Raw genomic sequence first — 19864 nt, 5'->3', positions numbered from 1 at the left:
CTAGACCGAAAGGGTCCAATGGCTTTAAAAATGACCGTTGAAAAAGTTACTGTATTTATTATGAGTACTGTTTCCTTACCCTGACAGTTTTCTCCAGTGAAGCCTGTTGCACAACCTCCACCACTGTCTTGACATTCACCAGTCGCCTTGTTACATGTCAAGCCTTCTTGGCAGTGGCATTTCAACTTGCAGCCAGCACCAAAGTAACCAGCAGGACAATCTGATAGGAACATACCATTAATATGTCATTATTACATGTATCAAGGAGTGTTTTCAATTGTTTTGTTTTACTTGTTGAAAGTATTACGCGTCTGTCAACAAACAAAAACAATCTGTGTATGGTAAAACACTTCACAAAATATTCAACAACAAAATAATTAAATAAATAAATAAACAAACTTTAAAAATGTGTCAATAGATCTTTTTTTTTTTTTGTCTTTTATTTAAAATACACAGACTCGTTATCGGAAACCCAAGTACTTTTTATACTCGGCTGCTTGATTTGATACTTAAAATTACTTGGTACTCAGACACTTCAACTCGTACTCAATGGCACAACACTGTCAAAGTACTTGACTACACCACTGTCAATTTACGTACAATTTTGCTACCCTTATATTTGAGTTGAAAAACATATTAAGGGTGCCTGCAGTTAAATGATAATACTATATAGTAGCCACAAATTGGAACAAACTTACCATCCTCGCAATTTTTGCCTGTGAAGCTAGCTGCGCATGTGCAACCAAAGGGATCTTTAGGACAGAGTAGACTGCCACGGCAAGCTGTAGCAGGATCACCACTACAACGGATGCCACAGTCTTGGCCAAAGCAGTTGTTACTATGCACTGTGAACAATCAAGTCCAAGAAACAACTTTTTTAAGTTTAAAAAACCAACGGTGACACATCATAAAACACCTGATGTCAATACGTTCAGAAAATATTGGTTTTGGAAAAGAAGTTGTGCAGGTAATTGTTGAATATAAACTCTCTTTTAAAAGCTACACCTATCATAATTTTACATTTTTGTATTATTACTTTATATTAATTTGGGTTTTACACCATTTTGTGATAGCTCGTTATACACGGTACTTTCCAGAGTTTTTTTATTCTTCCATCAATGACTTTATAAATAAAAAAAACTTAAAAACACATCCATTAACAATAAAGTTACCATTCTTGTTAATTAGTAACAGTCTCTCCATTGGTCCATCACACATTAATAAAAAGCCAATCAGCGCCTCATATTTCTACCCGATTATTAAATAAAAATAAAAATTCATCCACTTACAATTTTGACACGAGTTGCCACTGAATCCTGGTGGGCAGATACACTCACCAGTTATATCATCGCACTGACCACCATTATAACATAATGGACAGTAACTATCACAAGTACGACCATATTTATTGGGGGAGCATTCTGCAATAAACAATATAATAATAATATAGCACTTTATTTCTCTCAAAGCGCTTCCACATTATTACCCCGGGTCACTGGGCCTTAATTCATTAAACCATCTCAGCTCCCTGGGGAGATACAGCCTGTGCTACAAATATGCGCCACTCGGCTAAATCAACCACAAGAACCATCTCTGCCATTGCAGGTACCCGTTTACCCATGGTGGAGAGAAGCAATTATAGTTAAGTGTCTCGCTCTCGGATACAATTGTGTCATGACTGGGACTCGAACCCACACTCTGCCGAACAAAAGCACCAGAGCTTGAGTTTGGTGATCTTATCCGGTCAAGGTTAAGCTGTCAACAGAAACGGGTTTTGAGGAAATCGTGAATCTGAAATATGGGTATGTGGTTTGATAGCCCCTCCCAAACCCACCTCCACCACCCATTCACTGATAAAGGGAAAACTTGCCCTAATCAGATTGTTTTTGTCCCAAGGGTTCCAGAGGTCAATGGTTGTTTAATTTGATACAAATTTTGGTCCCCATCTTTTTGAAATTATGTCAAATTTTGTCAACTAGCATCATTGCTAAAATAAAAGGGAAAACTTGCCCTAATCAAATTGCTTTGTCCCAAGGGTTTCATAGGTCAATGGTTGTTTAATTTGATACAAATTTTGGTTCCCATCTTTTTGAAATTATGTTCAATCTTGTCAACTAGCAACATCATTGTTAAAATAAAGGGAAAACTTGCCCTAATCAAATTGCTTTGTCCCAAGGGTTTGAAATACATGTGTTGTCAACAGCATTACTAATATGTATTTTAACTTCAACTTTATAAATTGTTATGACTGGAATTCTTGAGTTATGTGACTTAAACAGTGAAGATCATTCGCACAGGCAAGGCAACTAAATGACTCTTAACCAACCCACAAGACACTGAAGACAACGAATGTAACACATGAAGAAATACACCAAATTGCTTTGAACTGCATCTGATGTGAAGATGGAAATCTTCTAAAATAGTGGTAGCAACAAAGAGTTAAAATTTGACACAGGCAGACATTATTCTCAAAAGATAAAAAAATAATGTTTTTTCATCATTACGCCTGACTATTCGTGGAATTAGCCGACATGACAACATGGTTCATGCACATTGCCTTAAAAATGTTCTAAGAGTGGTTTCTAGCTTTGTTTTGGACAAACTTAAATGTATATCGAGATAAAAATGTTATTAGATGTTAAATTTGCATCCGCGATGCAAATTAAAATCGTTGCAGTTCCCGCTGCTAAAACATAGGATTCGAACTGCCTGTAGCTACCGGGCAATCTCGGTGGTCTAGTTGGTAAGACACTGCTCTAGAATTGCAAGGGTCATGGGTTCGAATCCCACCAGGGTAATATGCATGTGATTTATTTTCAAAGAACTCCAGAAAGAATACAGTGCTTAAAGCACATCAGGATATAAATGGATCCCATAATTCAAACATAGCTGTACATGCCTGCCGTAGAAAAACACAAGAGGTCAGCTTCTTTGAGGTGCCCATTGGGCATAAGAACTGCATATTGCTATTATACAATGTGGAAAGAAACTTGTTTAGAAACTTACGCCTTACAAGGAGTCTCATGAGTGCATGGTTCTGTAGATGATGCCTGCCTGCTATGTAGCATTCATAGATACCAATATGATGGAGTTGGACATTAAGGATACTGATGCTTGATTGGCCATCCCATGCAGAGTTGTAACTACCATTGTGTCTCCATCGAAGCTCATTGGTTGATCCGGTTTGCTGTGTCATTGTCAACGTTACATCCTCTCCAGCACTTGTAGTCAAGGTGGGTGAAGTTGGAGATACATCACCTACAATCAATAATAAGCTCAGTTGATAGACCGTTATATAACTGTGTCATTGTCAATGTTACATCCTCTCCAGAACTCGTAGTCAAGGTGGATGAGGCTGGAGATACATCACCTACAATCAACAATAAGCTCAGTTGATAGACCGTTATATAACTGTGTCATTGTCAATGTTACATTATCTCCAGCACTCGTAGTCAAGGTGACGAGGCGAGAGATACATCACCTACAATCATTAATAAGCTCAGTTAATATAGGACCGTTATATAACTGTGTCATTGTCAATGGTACATTATCTCCAGCACTCGTAGTCAAGGTGACGAGGCGAGAGATACATCACCTACAATCATTAATAAGCTCAGTTAATATAGGACCGTTATATAACTGTGTCATTGTCAATGTTACATCCTCTCCAGCACTCGTAGTCAAGGTGGACGAGGCTGGAGATACATCAACTACAATCAATAATAAGCTCAGTTGATAGACCGTTATATAGCTGTGTCATTGTCAATGTTACATCCTCTCCAGCACTCGTAGTCAAGGTGGACGAGGCTGGAGATACATCACCTACAATCAATAATAAGCTCAGTTGATAGACCGTTATATAACTGTGTCATTGTCAACGTTACATCCTCTCCAGCACTCATAGTCAAGGTGGACGAGGCTGGAGATACATCACCTACAATCAATAATAAGCTCAGTTGATAGACCGTTATATAACTGTGTCATTGTCAATGTTACATCCTCTCCAGCACTCGTAGTCAAGGTGGATGAGGCTGGAGATACATCACCTACAATCAACAATAAGCTTAGTTGATGGACCGTTATATAACTGTGTCATTGTCAATGTTACATCCTCTCCAGCACTCGTAGTCAAGGTGGATGAGGCTGGAGATACATCACCTACAATCATTAATAAGCTCAGTTGATAGACCGTTATATAACTGTGTCATTGTCAATGTTACATCCTCTCCAGCACTCGTAGTCAAAGTGGATGAGGCTGGAGATACATCACCTACAATCAATAAGCTCAGTTGATAGACCATTATATAACTGTGTTTTTTATACCAAATTAACTGCCTAATTTATATCTGAAGTCAAGATTTATTTTCAAGTGCAGCTTGAATGTTTCCACCATAAACTATCAAATAATGTGAAACCAGAATAATCTACAGTAGTTTTCATGAACTGTCTTTAATTCTAGTCATGATTGCCGTCATTGTTGAAGGGGAGCATTGCCTTCAGGTTATGCGCTTTGGGCTTTAACAGGTGTTTGTTATTAAATGAAAATAGTCGGAAAGAGGTTTTAAAGGTAAAGTAAAACTTTATGGAGTCAAAAATTAGTTAATATACGAAATGTCACTCCATGTTACTTCACAAAGTCTTAAAGGAAAACTAGAAACTGTAAACGTTTTTTTTTTTTGTGAATCATGATAACCTGCCTTTAAAACTTCTTTCCAAAGTTCCAACTTGATTCATTTCCTAACGAATGTCTTTTAAGGCCCAAAGCATCAAAATCTTAAGGCAGTTTCCCCTAAATCATTTCCAACAATTAAGTTTACAGTATTAGTCACTCACCGTTCTGTGGTAGAAGAATTGTAGCGATGTTGACTCTGGGTGAACTGAATTCACAGTTATAAGCACCAAATCTATTTATTCCAGAGGCAGCAGGGAAGTAATATTGAGTAGAAGCAGTTGAAGGGTTTCTATAATAGCTATCATGTGGTAGGTCACTGCCACTACCCGTATCCAATACTCGACTAAATGAGACTGTTGCTCCTTGGTAGCCACCACTCTTATAGCCACCAATAAAATGACCATCAGTTTGAATAAGAGGTCTTACATTGTAGCAGGTAAAGTCAGGAACATCACCTATGAAAAACAAAACATCAAATTATGTGCAAAATAACCCCAAGTTAAAACAGTTTTCATATAAAAACATCACTTGCACGTGGCCCTGCCAGATATAAAGATGTGAGTTTGAGGGGTCTTGCTATTGTTCCTTCTAGCTTGAAGTCTTTTATTATTTAGTGAGAAATTACCGACCGACCGACCGACCGACCGACCGACCGACCGACCGACCGACCGACCGACCGACCGACCGACCGACCGACCGACCGACCGACCGACCGACCGACCGACCGACCGACCGACCGACCGACCGACCGACCGACCGACCGACCGACCGACCGACCGACCGACCGACCGACCGACCGACCGACCGACCGACCGACCGACCGACCGACCGACCGACCGACCGACCGACCGACCGACCGACCGACCGACCGACCGACCGACCGACCGACCGACCGACCGACCGACCGACCGACCGACCGACCGACCGACCGACCGACCGACCGACCGACCGACCGACCGACCGACCGACCGACCGACCGACCGACCGACCGACCGACCGACCGACCGACCGACCGACCGACCGACCGACCGACCGACCGACCGACCGACCGACCGACCGACCGACCGACAGACAGACAGACAGACAAACAAACAAACAAACAAACAAACAAACATTACAACATTACAAACATTACAAAACAAGCAACAGAACAAACACTACAGAATTTAAACAACAACAGAGGGAAAGTTTTGAAAATGTATGTTCATAAAAAGTCTTACCTTGTAAAGAATGTGGTAGAACTAGAAGGACCAGCAGCAGGCCAAGTAAAGCACATCCAGACACAGCCGGACAGTCTTTCACTCCGCGTCCATTCATCGTAGTTTGTAGTGACACCTTTAAGTTAGTTGGAGCTGACATTGATTGTGAAGTGGAAAACTGCAATACGGTCAGCGAAATAGATTCAGACATCAACAAGTTGAATGTTTATTCACTATGACTAATCAGAATTATCAGAGCATTACTGAGGGTCCAAAAGCAACATTTGATTATAACTTTCCTACATAAATATATGATAATCATGAAAAGGCAAAACCAATAAGCAAGCAATTATATGTTTTCAAATGTTGCTATTTGGGCGTGCTATAAAGTTTGGCTGGTTGTTTGTTTGGTTTTGCTCAAAGGACGTCTTCCTTGTACGTAAGAATAAGATGCATGGGACCGTGGGAAAAACACCTTTTTAATCTAAAGGGGAAATAAAACATACAAGTCACAATGAACGTTGAAATGATTAAGGCATTTATTATCACAACATGTAGAACTTTGCCAAACGACTTGTGATTCTCTTCATTGACCATGAAATTAATGTCAGCAAAAGTATGGAATTCGATCCTGTTCGTGACAGGTTTCATACACTTTCGAAAATGGAATTGAAAATGAATTTGACTTACCTGCCGCCAGAAAAGCGTCCACCATCATCAGAATACGCAATCAAATATTAGTATTATTCCACATTCACTTCCTCGTCAGTAAAAGCTTAAAGGAACATTACCGAAATGTTTTTTTAAAAACCGGTAAGGTCACACATTAACATAAAACCCACACGGTCTAATGATGATGATAATATAAAACATCCCATGAAATATTTTCATCCCATGAAATATTTCCGTGGATGTTTATCGCTCAAAGAACGTTTAAAAAAAATGGTATTTAATTTTGAATCGATGACATGCAAAATGTGTGATCGGTTTTTCACTATTTTCTCGTGACTTAGATATATAGCAAACTTCAACAAGTTTGTCAGTTTACGATGGTGGATCACATAAAGTGATTACATGGTTAGCAAAAATACCAGTTCTGTAATATTCCTTTAATGGCCTTTTGCTACCCGCTGTTCCGTGTTAATAATTTCAATTGTGTGAGTGAAACACCTTACACAAACCTGGATCCATAACACCACAAATGGGGACAAAGGCTGATACTCAGTTCACCCAGAGCGCTGCTAAAATTTCTTTGTATACAAAAGTCATAGTCAAATTCAAAAGTTCATGACTGAAGTCACGAGATTTGGAAAACGAGAACTTGAGTCTTGCGCTCTTAGCCGCTCGGCCATGATCCACAAACCTGCGAAATATAAAAAGTGTGTAATTTTTCTACCATGAACTGAGTCAGCTGCCTATTGTGTGATGTGTTTAACAACCTACAGAATGTAGGAAATGAGTGTACTCTTTTAAAACCAGCGATTTATCCCTGCAAAGGGATAATGTTTCAGGCCAGTTTGTTATAGGTTCTTGAAATTGATGTCGAGAAGTTGGTTTAAAAATGATTTAACGGACGGTGTCATCACTCCAAAAAGTTTTCTATATTCAGGAGTCAAATGACCGATTTGAAACATTTGGGCATTTTTTGTTTGTTTTTTATTTTGTTTACCCTCAGTTTTTCTATCTAATTTGCATAACCTTTGTATTATTTTACAGTTTTGAAACCGCATTACAATTGTATACATTACTGAGGCAACAAACTTTTTCAAATCTATAATCAATTAAATATGGTCCTTTGAATAACGTCAAACACTGCTTGATCACAGTTTTGTAGACGGTAACATTTATTTTGTTTACATTATCCGTTGCAAATTTAAGCACTGAAGTTTTCATTATGAGCGCGCCCTCTTATGGCTTGATTTAACCAGACCGACTAATTTCGCTCGTCCCCAGCGCCTTGGATGGGCAAACGTATCATGCACTGTCATTGGTTTATTAATGCGCAGTCCCATCATGCATCACACTGCACCCTATTTCTATGCACTGTACGCATGACGTACTTCCTGAACAAGAACCTGTGCAAGCGATTAGCCCATCCCAGCGGTCCTGGATACCGCTGGGGCCGAGCGCAACTGACTAATATGATAAAACAACCACAAGATGGCGCGCTTAACGATTTACAACCGAGCGCAGCAGGCATATTACTCGAGTGGGACTCGAACCCCACGACCTTTGCCATTCTAGAGCAGTGTCTTATCAGCTATAGACCACTTAGATTGCCCGGTAGCTAGAGGCAGTTCAAATCCCATTTTAGCAGCGATACCGCAACGATGTATAGATGGTAAATTTGAATCGGGGATAAAGAATATTGTGTTGCACTGTATACTCAGTCCTTTCCAGAATTCTGTGATAGGAAATCACAGGCATGTTACTTTGTTGGGATTCGAACCCATTTTGCAATTCTAGAGCAGGTGTCTCACTTCCCAGTGAGTTAGAGTCAGTTAGAATCCTATCTTCTTAGCAGCGGGCAACAATTTAATAGATGTTGATTTTGCATCAGGGATTAAGAATAATGTGTTAGCACTGTATACTCAGTACTTCCCCAAGGTTTGTGAGAGAAATCCACAGGCATATTTATACTCGGATTTGATTCGAACCCAAGACCTTTGTATTTCGAGAGCAGTGTCTTACCAACTGTAGACCACTGAGATTGCCCGGTAGCTAGAGGCAAGTCGAATCGTACTTAAGCAGCGGTCACCGCAACGATTTTAAAAGTGTTAAAATTTGCATCAGAGAATAAGAATATCAAACCAAGACACTTTTGTTTTAAACATAATTCCTAATTCATGACTTGCGTGAACAATATTGGTTCGAATGTTAGAGACACAATGGTGGCAATTTACGGCCAGACACATCGATAATAGACCTCTAGTTTCCCAGCACGTCCATTGTGTCTCTCATGTGTACTAGGCGAAGGTCATGGGCGTGTCACCAGTGTGCAGTGCGATTCAACAAACACAGCGCACATCAGCAAAGCAGCTATAGTTTTATACAATTATTACTCAACGAGCGCACTACGTCAACTCACCCAGGTTTCCATATTGCAAACATCGCTGATATCTGAAACCTTCTTCGCGATGGAAAGGAATCATGGAGGCATCTTTCGTTTCTACCTTGCAGGAGGAATTATCGTTCTGCATCTTTTCTCATGTGGACTTTCTCAAGATACAGGTAATAATAATGAAGAGTGTTTTTATTCAGCGCAAAATTACAATGAAGTCTCAAAGCATGTACCGGTTTGACGTCTTGTGACAAATGACAAATGTACCGATCTTTGTAACACTATTGTCAAAGATCAGTTGAAAGGCACTCGACACATTTGGTAACTGTCAAATACCAGTTTTCTTATAAGTGTATCCGCACATAATGCATTAAATAGCAAATCTGTAAAAATGTTGACTCAATTGTCATCGAGGTTACAAGAGAACAATGAAAGAAAAGACACCCTTGTTGTAAAGTTGTGTGCTTTCAGATGCCTTAAAAAAGGATTAATGCCTAAAGTCGTTCAATATTTGAGTGACTGAGAAATTACTCAAAAACTACGTAAAAGCGAGCCGTTTCTCACAATGTATTGTCATTATTTGAGTAGTTACCAATAGTTTCGAGTGCCTTTAAATTGAAAATGCCTTGTTGATGAAACAGTATACCTTTAATGCTAAACAGACGGAGCTGTTCAAAACAAGAATGAAATCTTCCAACGCCTGTATAAAGTGATACCGATGTCCTTGCTTTTGCTAAGACAAATACAATGATTTTATATTGTTAAAGGCACTGGACACTATTGGTAATTACTCAAAATAGTTGTTGTAACCACTTGGTAACAAGCAATGGGGAGCTGTTGATAGTATAAAACATTGTGAGAAGCGGCTCCGTCTGAAGTAACGTAGTTTTTTTGAGAAAGAAGTAATTTCTCACTAAAATATAGATTTCTCACTAAGATATAGAAATCAAGCATGAAAGCACACAACTTCGTTGTGACAAGGGTGTTTTTTCTTCCATTGTTAGTCTCGCAACTTCGACAACCAAATTCAAATTTTCACAGGTTTGTCGATTTTGATCTTGAGATACAACAAAACTTACTTGGTATCGAGCAATGGAGAGCTGTTGATAGTATAAAACATTGTGAAAAACGGTTCCCCCTAAAGTAACGTAGTTTGAGAAGGAGGTAAATAATTATCAATCAAATATTAAAAGACTCCAGGCCTGAGGCCTTTATAGGCATCTAAAAGCACACAAATTAACGCAACAATGGTGCCTTTTCTTTCATTATTCTCTTGCAACTGCGATGTCAAATATTGAGTCCAAATTTTTACAGACTTGTTATTTTGTGTATATATTTTGGGATACACCAAGTGAGAATACTGGTATATACAAATTATTGCCAATAGTGTCCAGTCCCTTTTGTGACTGATTATTTAAAAGTTACAAAATTAGGTAGATCTGCATGCAGTCTAATCGTTCAGCTCCAAAAAAAATCCCATCAAGAGAAAATCACAAGAAAAAGGTTTGTGTTTAAGCTTTAAAGAACAATCTTTACAAAAAATACTGGGGCTGTTGCTAGGCAGCTGTGCTTTATTGATCTAGAAGCAATATGCAGCAAACTCGGTATCCAGTAATGTTATTTTTGAGACGTGTCTGGTTAATGAAGTGAACAAAATGAACGAATGGAAAGTGCCCTCTATACAATGGTGGCGGCTACACGTCGGGCTTGTTGTTTGTGTTTCATCCACTGCCTTGAAACATTTTTGCAAAGACATTTCTCTGATTTTAACAAGTCTCGGAAAGATTCTGTCTAACTGGTGACCGAGTTAACTGTACCACAACAAATCCGGGAAATTTTGTTCGATATATACACAATCATACAATATGTCAGTAATATATGGTGGATGTTAAACAGGTTTTTATTGCACAGGCTTGCTGCATTCCATGTTGTAGTATGTCAACGTGACCATGTGTGTAATCCATCAACGTTCCACATCAGTCTGGGCAACATTTTTTTCTGATTGAAGAAAATAAAGAAAAAGAAGAAGAATATTGAGTCATTACACGCCGCTGAATGTATAATGTCTCTGCCAGACCCAATTAAAGTAAACTTGTATTTAAAGGCATGGACACCAATCGGTTAAAGCCAAAGACCAGTCTTTTCACTTGGTGTATCTCAACATTTGCATAAATAACAAACCTGTGGAAATTTGAACTATTGGTCGTCGAAGTTGCGAGAGAGTAAGGAAAGAAAAAACACCCTTGCTGCATAGGTTGTGTGCTTTCAGATGCTTGAATTCGAGATATAAGCTGAGGTCTCGAATTTAATTCAATTATTTCAGTGAGAAATTATTTTACTATAAAACATGTCTGTTAAAAAAACTGAGCTCCATCAAGGATCAATATTTGTAGAATTTAGTGCATCTTGTTTAGTTTACATTGACGATCATGCATGATTTCCTCTGATCTGAATTCTCTATTGTGTTTCTTTGCAGGGTTATCGCCCACATCGTCAGCGGCTGGTGTATCGCTACTTCCAGGTATGTATTTTTATTCGGTGGAGTCTAGAGTTTCAGTCAAGTTACTCATAAAATTTAACAACTTAATAACAACACAGTACAAAACAGATGGTTATCTGATGTACATACGTTTATGTTTAATGCTGGTATTTGTTATTTAGTAACTTTTCTAGAGTGTATTTTATTTAATTTGAAAGGTAAGCGTTTCGAAGAGCAAGATAGTTACTTTTTTTGTCATGTTAACTTTAAAGCAGTGGACACTATTGGTAATTACTCAAAATAATTTGCATAAAGCTTTACTTGGTATATAACGAGTAATGGGGAGCTGTTGATAGTATAAAACATTGTGAGAAATGGCTCCCTCTGAAGTAACGTAGTTTTCGTGAAAGAAGTAATTTCCCACGAATTTGATTTAGTAGAACTTAAGGTCTCGAAACTAAGCATATGAAAGCACACAACTTCGCGTGACAAGGGTATTTTTCTCGCAACTTCGACGACCAATTGAGCTCAAATTTTCACAGGTTTGTTATTTTATGCATATGTTGAGATACACCAAGAGAGAAGACTGGTCTTTGACAATTACCAACAGTGTCCAGTGTCTTTAAGGCAGTTAAACTGATGTTTTTTCTCTCTTTGCTCTTGGCTATAACTTTGCTCTGTCTGCGTTTATTATCTTCTGTAAAACAGTATAATACTGTGGTAATACTGGTTTTGACAAGTACCAAGCAAACGTGTCCGTATTTAAACGGGCAACGGACTGCACCGTCACGACGTTATGGGCGTGTCAGTCAGAGTACCGGTTTTTATATTCACACCACCGTTCAAGAAATATAGATATATTAAAAATACTTTAATGTGAATTTCGCATAAATTTACATGAACTGACTTCTTTACATGCCCAGCTATTATACAGGAATATTTGAGCCCCTGTTCTTTGTTTAATTAACTAGGCCCATAGTTTTAAGTAGTCAAACTTTTAAAGGTTTATCTAGTTTTCTCTTTAATTAAAAAAAACGTAAGTGGCATAAGCACAAGCCCACAATGTATGATGGCGTTAGGTCTGGGTAGGCCTATTGTTGAAAACCGTGCATTATGCCATAAGCCTGTTTGATTTGCTGATGACACGATCCTTCTTGCATGGGGGATGAATTGAATGAATTAGCTGTGGGGGTAAACATAGACTTGTTGATTTTAGAAGACTGGTTTAGAGCTATTAGGTTAAGTGCACCCAGATATAAGTCATTTTATATACGGTATTCATCCAGGCAAAAGGAATGGTATTTACTTAATATGTAGGCTTATCGTTATTCTTATTGCAAAATTGTTCTCTAGAACTAAATATTATAAGGTCTTGAAACTTGGTTTTCTCATTCAAATAATAAGACTACAACTGGGGCCTTTCACTGTGCATCTGAAAGCATACACATTGTGAAGGGTATTTCTTTCTTTCACTCTCTCTTACAACTTTCATGTCAGCCAAAATGTTCCCAGGTTTGTCATTTTATGCATGTGTTGGGATAAGCTGAGAATACTGGTCTCTGGCAATTACCAAAGGTGTCAAGTGCCTTTAATGATGTCTGCAGTGCAATATGTTTATATCCTATTTCGTAATCTTAAGAAAGTAACTTTTTTTGTACAAAGTGAAACTGACTTGTCCAGTGTCTTGACACTATTGGTAATTGTCAAAGACTAGCCTTCACAGTTGGTGTATATCAACATAAGCATAAAATGACTAACCTGTGAAATCGGTCATCGAACTTGCGAGATAATAATGAAAGAAAAAAACACCCTTTTGTCACAGGAAGTTGTGTGCGTTTAGATGGTTGATTTCGAGACCTCAAGTTCTAGTAAATCTGAGGTCTCGAAATCAAATTCGTGGAAAATTACTTCTTTCTCGAAAACTATGGCACTTCAAAGGGAGCCGTTTCTCACAATGTTTCATACCACCAACGTCTCCCCATTACTTGTCACCAAGAAAGTTTTTATGCTAATAATTATTTTGAGTAATTACCAATAGTGGCGTTGAGTTTCATAGCCTTTGAAATTAATCAAAGGTATATTCAATTATGAACAGACGTCATTACTCTTTTACAGATGGCAGCGTGCGTCTCGTAGACGGGTACCAAGCTTACGAGGGTCGTGTAGAGGTTTACTACCAAGGAGTCTGGGGAACCGTCTGCGATGAATTCTGGACCCTGAGCGCAGCAATTGTGCTTTGCAATCAACTCGGCTACAGCGGTGCAGTCGAAGCGAAACCAGACGCATACTACGGGCAGGGTTCAGGGCCAATGCGACTCGATGGTCTCAACTGTGGTGGATATGAGAATAGTATAGCAGCTTGCAGTCATGACGGGTGGTCGATACCACTAACCACATGCGATCATTCACACGATGCTGGTGCCGTGTGTAGCGTGGAAGGTGATCCCATATCACTGTCCCCAGCACCCACAACAGGTATTATGACGGGAAGATATTAAATTGGTTTTGGTTGAAGTTTTCTTATATTTTTCAGAAAGAGGTTGATTTATGAGAGCAAAATTCATTAGTTTGTGGCATGAAAGATAACAGTCACTTTTTGAGAGGGTGCAGAGATTTATTTATTTATTTATTTCAAAATATTTTAAACAAGGTACAAATATCAGCACAACGGCTGTTAAAATTTAAACAGGGTACAAATATCAGCACAACGGCTGTTTTACAAAATGGTCCGAAGAGTTGAGCTTTGTGCTCAACTTCTGCCAAATATTCGCAGCGAAGTGACGTCAATATTCGTATCGAATTTGCATTCGCAGGAAGTCTGCACCGGGCTGGGTATAGAGATGACATGATTGCAAGAGAACAACATGATATGTTTTGATAACGAAATGATTTCGGGGGAACGAAATAATGCTGATACATTGTTGAACTTAAATTTTGAGTACATCTCCCTTTAAGAGTTCCTAATGACAGGGCGTTACTAGGTCATGTGCATTGAATGAGGCGTTGTGATTGGGCAAATAACAGCCAGTCGAGAGGCAGTTTACCTTTTTTCTTGGCTGATGGAGAGACATACAAATGATATGATTTCTTATTTGAGAACAAGTTCAAAATTTTGTAGACGCATAAAATACATTTTTCTTTTTGTATTCAGATGGTGCAGTGCGCCTGACTGGCGGCACTAGGACGAATATTGGTCGTGTCGAAGTGTACTACCTCGGTCAATGGGGAACAATCTGCCAAAAAGGACTCGACAACGCAACAGCTGACGTCATCTGCAGGCAACTCGGTTACATATCAGCTGCCGATACCCCTGCACCTCCTGAGTTTGAATTCGGACGCTCATCTAGCCCAATACACCTGGATGACGTCAAATGCGTCGGCACCGAGTCCAAATTGGCGCTTTGTAGTCATGGACCATGGGGTGACAATGACTGCGACCACTCTGATGACCTCACTTTAAACTGCAAAACCTACTCCACACCAGAAGGTAAATGTTTGTATTTAAATGCTAACATTTATTTTGAGTAATTTATACCAAATGTGTCCAGTGCCTTTAAACCGCTATAAAAAATCCCAATACAATACATTTATCCGTTGATAAGTCGCTACTTCTGTGTGGGTAACTTATGCCATTTTTTTCCCAGATGGTTCACTTCGATTGGTGGACGGGCGAGGATCTCAGAGTGGCCAAGTACAGATTTCTTATCAAGGCGTCTGGGGTACGGTTTGCGATGATGACTGGAACATCAATGATGCTTCTGTTGTATGCAGACAGCTCGGCTACAAAAGAGTCCGTACGTCACTACCGTCGTCTTATTTCGGCGATTACACAATTCCTGTGTTTTTAGGCAGTATCGAATGTATAGGTTCAGAACAACGATTAGAAGATTGTCAACATCAATGGCGGAGTGGCACTTGCGACCATTCGGATGATGTAGGGGTCATTTGCGGCACACCTTATAACCCTATACCCACTGCGTATAAAGACGGTATGTACTTTTCGTTAATTCAAAAGCTGAGGTGGATTTCATAAGTACTACGATTAGTTTTATCTCGAGTTGGGACGTCTACTCGTCCTAACGAGGACTAGCCTTAAGTTTTTTAAAAATCCCATTGTCCTAACTTATAGGACCATGATTTATGATGACTTTTTGAATGTTGCTCATACTTGCAGGTGACAAGGTCTTTTTCCACTGCCGCTCCCCGATTATGAAATAATCTATCCACCCAAACCAGAAACTGTAAAAGTGTCATGGCTCTCATGACCCACCTTTTCCTCTAGTCTGACTGGTACACAGCGTCTTTGTACTGTCTTGTTTCCCCGTTTTTCTCAGTTTCCCAGGCATGGCAATTCACGCAGGCCACGGAGGGCTTGGCCTCCGTTGCTCTTGTCTTGGCCTTGTTGTCCCTTCGAAAGTTTCACATTGACTTTATGATTTTCCCGTGGAAGTGACCTTTTCAAAATGAAAATGGCCTTGCCCTCTCAAAGACCTGACTGCCTTGTGGATATCCTTTGGCAATTTCTCGCCTTATACAAGTTATTATCATATTAACAATCACAAACAGATGGCAGAGTTCGTCTAGATGGGGGTGAGTACCCACATCACGGCCGTGTAGAAGTCAAATATCACGGCAGGTGGGGAACTGTATGTGACCAAGGATGGACTTCGGAGGCGGCCGCTGTAGTGTGTCGACAGCTAGGATTCATATCTGCAGAGAGTGCCTTACCACGGTCATTCTATGGTGAGACTACGAAGACTGTGCTCCTTGATGACGTATCGTGTGATGGCACAGAACCAGAACTAGTGATGTGTAGTCATGGCAGCTGGGTTGATAAGAGCTACAACCAATCCGGATATGCGAGCGTAGTTTGTACGGCACCAACACCAGAGGGCGCTATACCAGGTGAGTCGACGAACATAGACCTTTAAACACATGGTTGACGTTGGTATTATGACATACAGTAAGCTTTCGGATTGAAACAAAACTGGTTCCTGAGACACTGACCAACCTTGTCTTCTTTGTTCGTATTGTTTAAGATGGCTTTTTCAAAATACAAAATAAAACTAAAAAAAAAATAAGAAGAAGAAGAAGAAGAACAAACCAAAAAAAAAAAAAAAGAAAAAAAAAATACACCCAAACACCCCTTGTAAACAAACACTACACAGAAATGCTATAAACGACATCCAGAATGTTTATTACTTTTAAGTAATATCTCAAATGACTGCCCCTATGTCAAAATCAGTAGACTTTTAGTTTGGAACAAAACCGGTTTCTAAGACGTTGACCAATCTCTTCATTTTCATTTTTATTTCTTCTTCGTATGTCTAAAGATGGCTCTGTCAGACTGGTAGATGGTGATTCGGCTCTTGAAGGACGACTGGAATTGTATTATCAAGGAATTTGGGGAACAGTTTGTGGTCACAATTGGAATGCCCTAAACAGTGACGTAGCGTGTAAACAGCTAGGATACCAGTCTTCTGACCCAACACTCCCTCACTACCGAGTCGTAACTGACGAAACACTCGGTGCCATCGTGCTAGATGAGGTTGTATGTACTGGCGGGGAGGACAGACTTGTTGATTGCGCGCATGATGGTTGGGGTATCACTGACTGCACTCATCTGAGCGATGTTGGAATCAAGTGCAGTAATGAATCATCAAGCCCAGACACCATGGATGGCTCGCATGAAGAAGAAGGTAAGCCATGAAATACTTTTAAAATGAGAAGTGAGAAATTAAAGTGAGAATACAGGTCGTTGAAAATTACCAAAGGTGTCCAGTGCCTAAATGACAATACTATCTGAATATTAAAACATGTTGAAGTAAGCACTTGGAAATTCACTACTAATTTTGATTTTTTTTTCCACAACAATAAAAATTTTTTTTCCAGGTGGTGATGAAGGCAGCAATGAAGCCATCGGAGAAAATGGAACAAAGCCCAAGAAACCATTCTCAAAAGGAGATGATATTGGTAAAGTATACATTCTTAACTAGAGTTATTGGTTGACACAACTGCACTATTCGAACATAATAATCTGCCATTAAAATTGTTTTTGTTGGTAGCGCACGGTGTTTTTTGCATAAAAAATAATTATGTTTAAAGCCGGGTTCATACTTCCTGCGAATGCGAATGCTAAGGGAATTTTAAAGTCACACGGTGCTGCTTTCGCAGCGAATGTTTCGTGGGAATGGAGCACAAGTTGACATGTTTGTTCTGAACTTTAATAATTTTATGCAGGGCCAAAATGGAAACCAGTTCTTTATAGACCATGTGAACTTTGTTTACAATAAGTGTGACCTTGTACATTCTTTCAGTATACTGGCAGGCAATATACTAACACTGGTCCTATTGGAAAGTTGACATTTTGTGTCATAATTTCCACATAAAACCAAGAGTTATGAAAGTACAAGCTGGTCAAGTTTCGAGATGTACCCCCCCCCCTATCATCATATGAAAAATTGATAGGAATTAGACAGAGTGCAGTCTCCATAAAATAGAAGATTATATGTTTTCTTCCATTGAGCTGTGTACAAATCATGCCTGCAGGAAACAGGTCACATCGTCTATACTGATTTGGCTCACCCTGAGTAAATTAGATAACCAAATAAATAAATAAAGAAATAGCACAGTCAACATAATGCACAGATATTTTATGTTTATTATTTGTATTGTTACTTTCAGATATGTCAACTGGTTTGTGGATTTTGATAATACTGATCATTATGCTCCTGATAATGCTCATCGCATTTATCACAGTACTCGTCTACCAGAAATACGGCCGTCATACCAAAGCAACATATCATACTGCCTTACCTATGGAAGATAAAGTGTGATTCACTGAGCTGTCAGCTGAGTCAGTTTGTACTTTTGATAAAACTTAACTAGAATCACCCGTTTCAGACTGGCGCTTCAGAGCCACACTAAACCAAACTCTGTGAATAAAATACATGAAAAGTTCGACATCGAAAGATCGACTGTTGCAGTCGTTTGGAATGACTCTGAAGCACATTGGTTTCAGACTTAGAACTTTGTCTTGAGCCAAGCCAATGTAAATGGTATAAAAGTAAGGAGCGACTAGACGCGCTAGAAATAGAAAGATCTATTGTTGCAGTCGTTCGGAACGACTCTGGAGCGCCTTGGTTTTATAGACGTCGATCTTGTGATGAACCGAGCCATTACTATGTTAGTTTAGGAGCGACTGGATACGATAGAAGTCGAAAGGTCGACTGTTGCAGTCATTCGGAACGACTCTATGGAGCACTTTGGTTTCAGACGTCAATTTTGCCATGATTCGAGCCAATGTAAACCATAGGCCTATGTTAAGTTCGCCTGTCTGAAACTTGGGTCGACCTAGACAAATCTATTTGGTTCGGAGCAACTCTGACGTGCCCGTCTGAAAGCGACTTTAGAGATATTCATTAATATGGATCTGCATACTAGCTAAAAAACGTTATGCTCTTCGTGCTCTTCTTAGTGCAAATAAAAACTCAAAATGTGTTTTACACTGAGCCTATGGTTTGCAGACAAAGAAAGTACATTTTTTGTTATAGCACTCTATGCCAAAATATGTATATTTAGCTTTGTTGAAATAATTGGCATATAATCGTGAGTTTATTTGAGACAATACTCTGCTTTATATTTAATTTGTCGTTTTTTTTTATTTGTTCGTGGTGGGAAATAATTTAGAAAATTTATTAGCGGTAATTCAATGAAAGGATATGAAATGCTTTAGCCATTTTTCAGATAGGTTGTAGCGGCTCTGGAAATATAATTATTTTGACCATTTCCAGGGGCGTTGGTGATCGTACAATCTTTTTAGATAGATACATAGCCTAAGCCTTTAAAGGCACCAAGTGGACATTATTTGTAATTACTCAAATCAATTGTTACAGCATAAACACTTTTAAGTGTTTATGCTATAAATTGGATGAGCGATGGAGAGCTGTTGAAACATAAACCGTTTACATGTACATTTTTTATTTCTTTTTGCAATAATGTGATAAACTTGATTAGAAAATTTAAATGGGCCCATTGTGTTCATTGTTTAGTTGGTAGGATATTATCAACGGTTCTTTTAATTAGTTTTCAAAATGTTGTCTTTTTTATACATGCTTTAAATTATGCTGCATAAGTGTCTCGTCGAAATAGCATAAACACTTTTAAGTGTTTATGCTATAAATTGGATGAGCGATGGAGAGCTGTTGAAACATAAACCGTTTACATGTACATTTTTTATTTCTTTTTGCAATAATGTGATAAACTTGATTAGAAAATTTAAATGGGCCCATTGTGTTCATTGTTTAGTTGGTAGGATATTATCAACGGTTCTTTTAATTAGTTTTCAAAATGTTGTCTTTTTTATACATGCTTTAAATTATGCTGCATAAGTGTCTCGTCGAAAGAAGACAGGTAAACTTAATAAAATATTTGTTGTGTCAACAAAACAATGA

At 38.9% G+C, this 19864-nt stretch overlaps 2 protein-coding genes across 2 annotated transcripts in view; one reads left to right on the top strand and one right to left on the bottom strand.

Moving 5' to 3' along the window:
• LOC117297383 (receptor-type tyrosine-protein phosphatase T-like) overlaps positions 1-9042 on the bottom strand; it is a 25437-nt gene extending 16395 nt beyond the window's left edge. The window contains exons 1-7 of the mRNA XM_033780379.1: positions 8960-9042; positions 5893-6049; positions 4834-5127; positions 3007-3258; positions 1290-1421; positions 699-845; positions 80-220 (exon numbers count right to left, since the gene is read on the bottom strand). Of these exons, the coding sequence (XP_033636270.1) occupies positions 80-220; positions 699-845; positions 1290-1421; positions 3007-3258; positions 4834-5127; positions 5893-6049; positions 8960-8971 (1135 nt within the window). The 5' untranslated portion in view covers positions 8972-9042. The remainder of the gene's footprint in view (positions 1-79; positions 221-698; positions 846-1289; positions 1422-3006; positions 3259-4833; positions 5128-5892; positions 6050-8959) is intronic.
• LOC117297385 (deleted in malignant brain tumors 1 protein-like) lies at positions 8996-19864 on the top strand. The gene is made up of 9 exons (XM_033780380.1): positions 8996-9102; positions 11409-11453; positions 13527-13886; positions 14563-14898; positions 15056-15400; positions 15978-16316; positions 16745-17110; positions 17304-17384; positions 18096-19864. Exons 1-9 carry the CDS (start codon positions 9009-9011, stop codon positions 18245-18247), a joined length of 2118 nt encoding a protein of 705 aa, XP_033636271.1. The 5' UTR covers positions 8996-9008; the 3' UTR covers positions 18248-19864.

Source organism: Asterias rubens, chromosome 12 (assembly GCF_902459465.1).
Source record: "Asterias rubens chromosome 12, eAstRub1.3, whole genome shotgun sequence".
Lineage (NCBI taxonomy): Eukaryota > Metazoa > Echinodermata > Asteroidea > Forcipulatida > Asteriidae > Asterias > Asterias rubens.
Note: the sequence above shows the minus strand (reverse complement) of the source record. Positions and strands in the feature narration are given on the sequence as shown.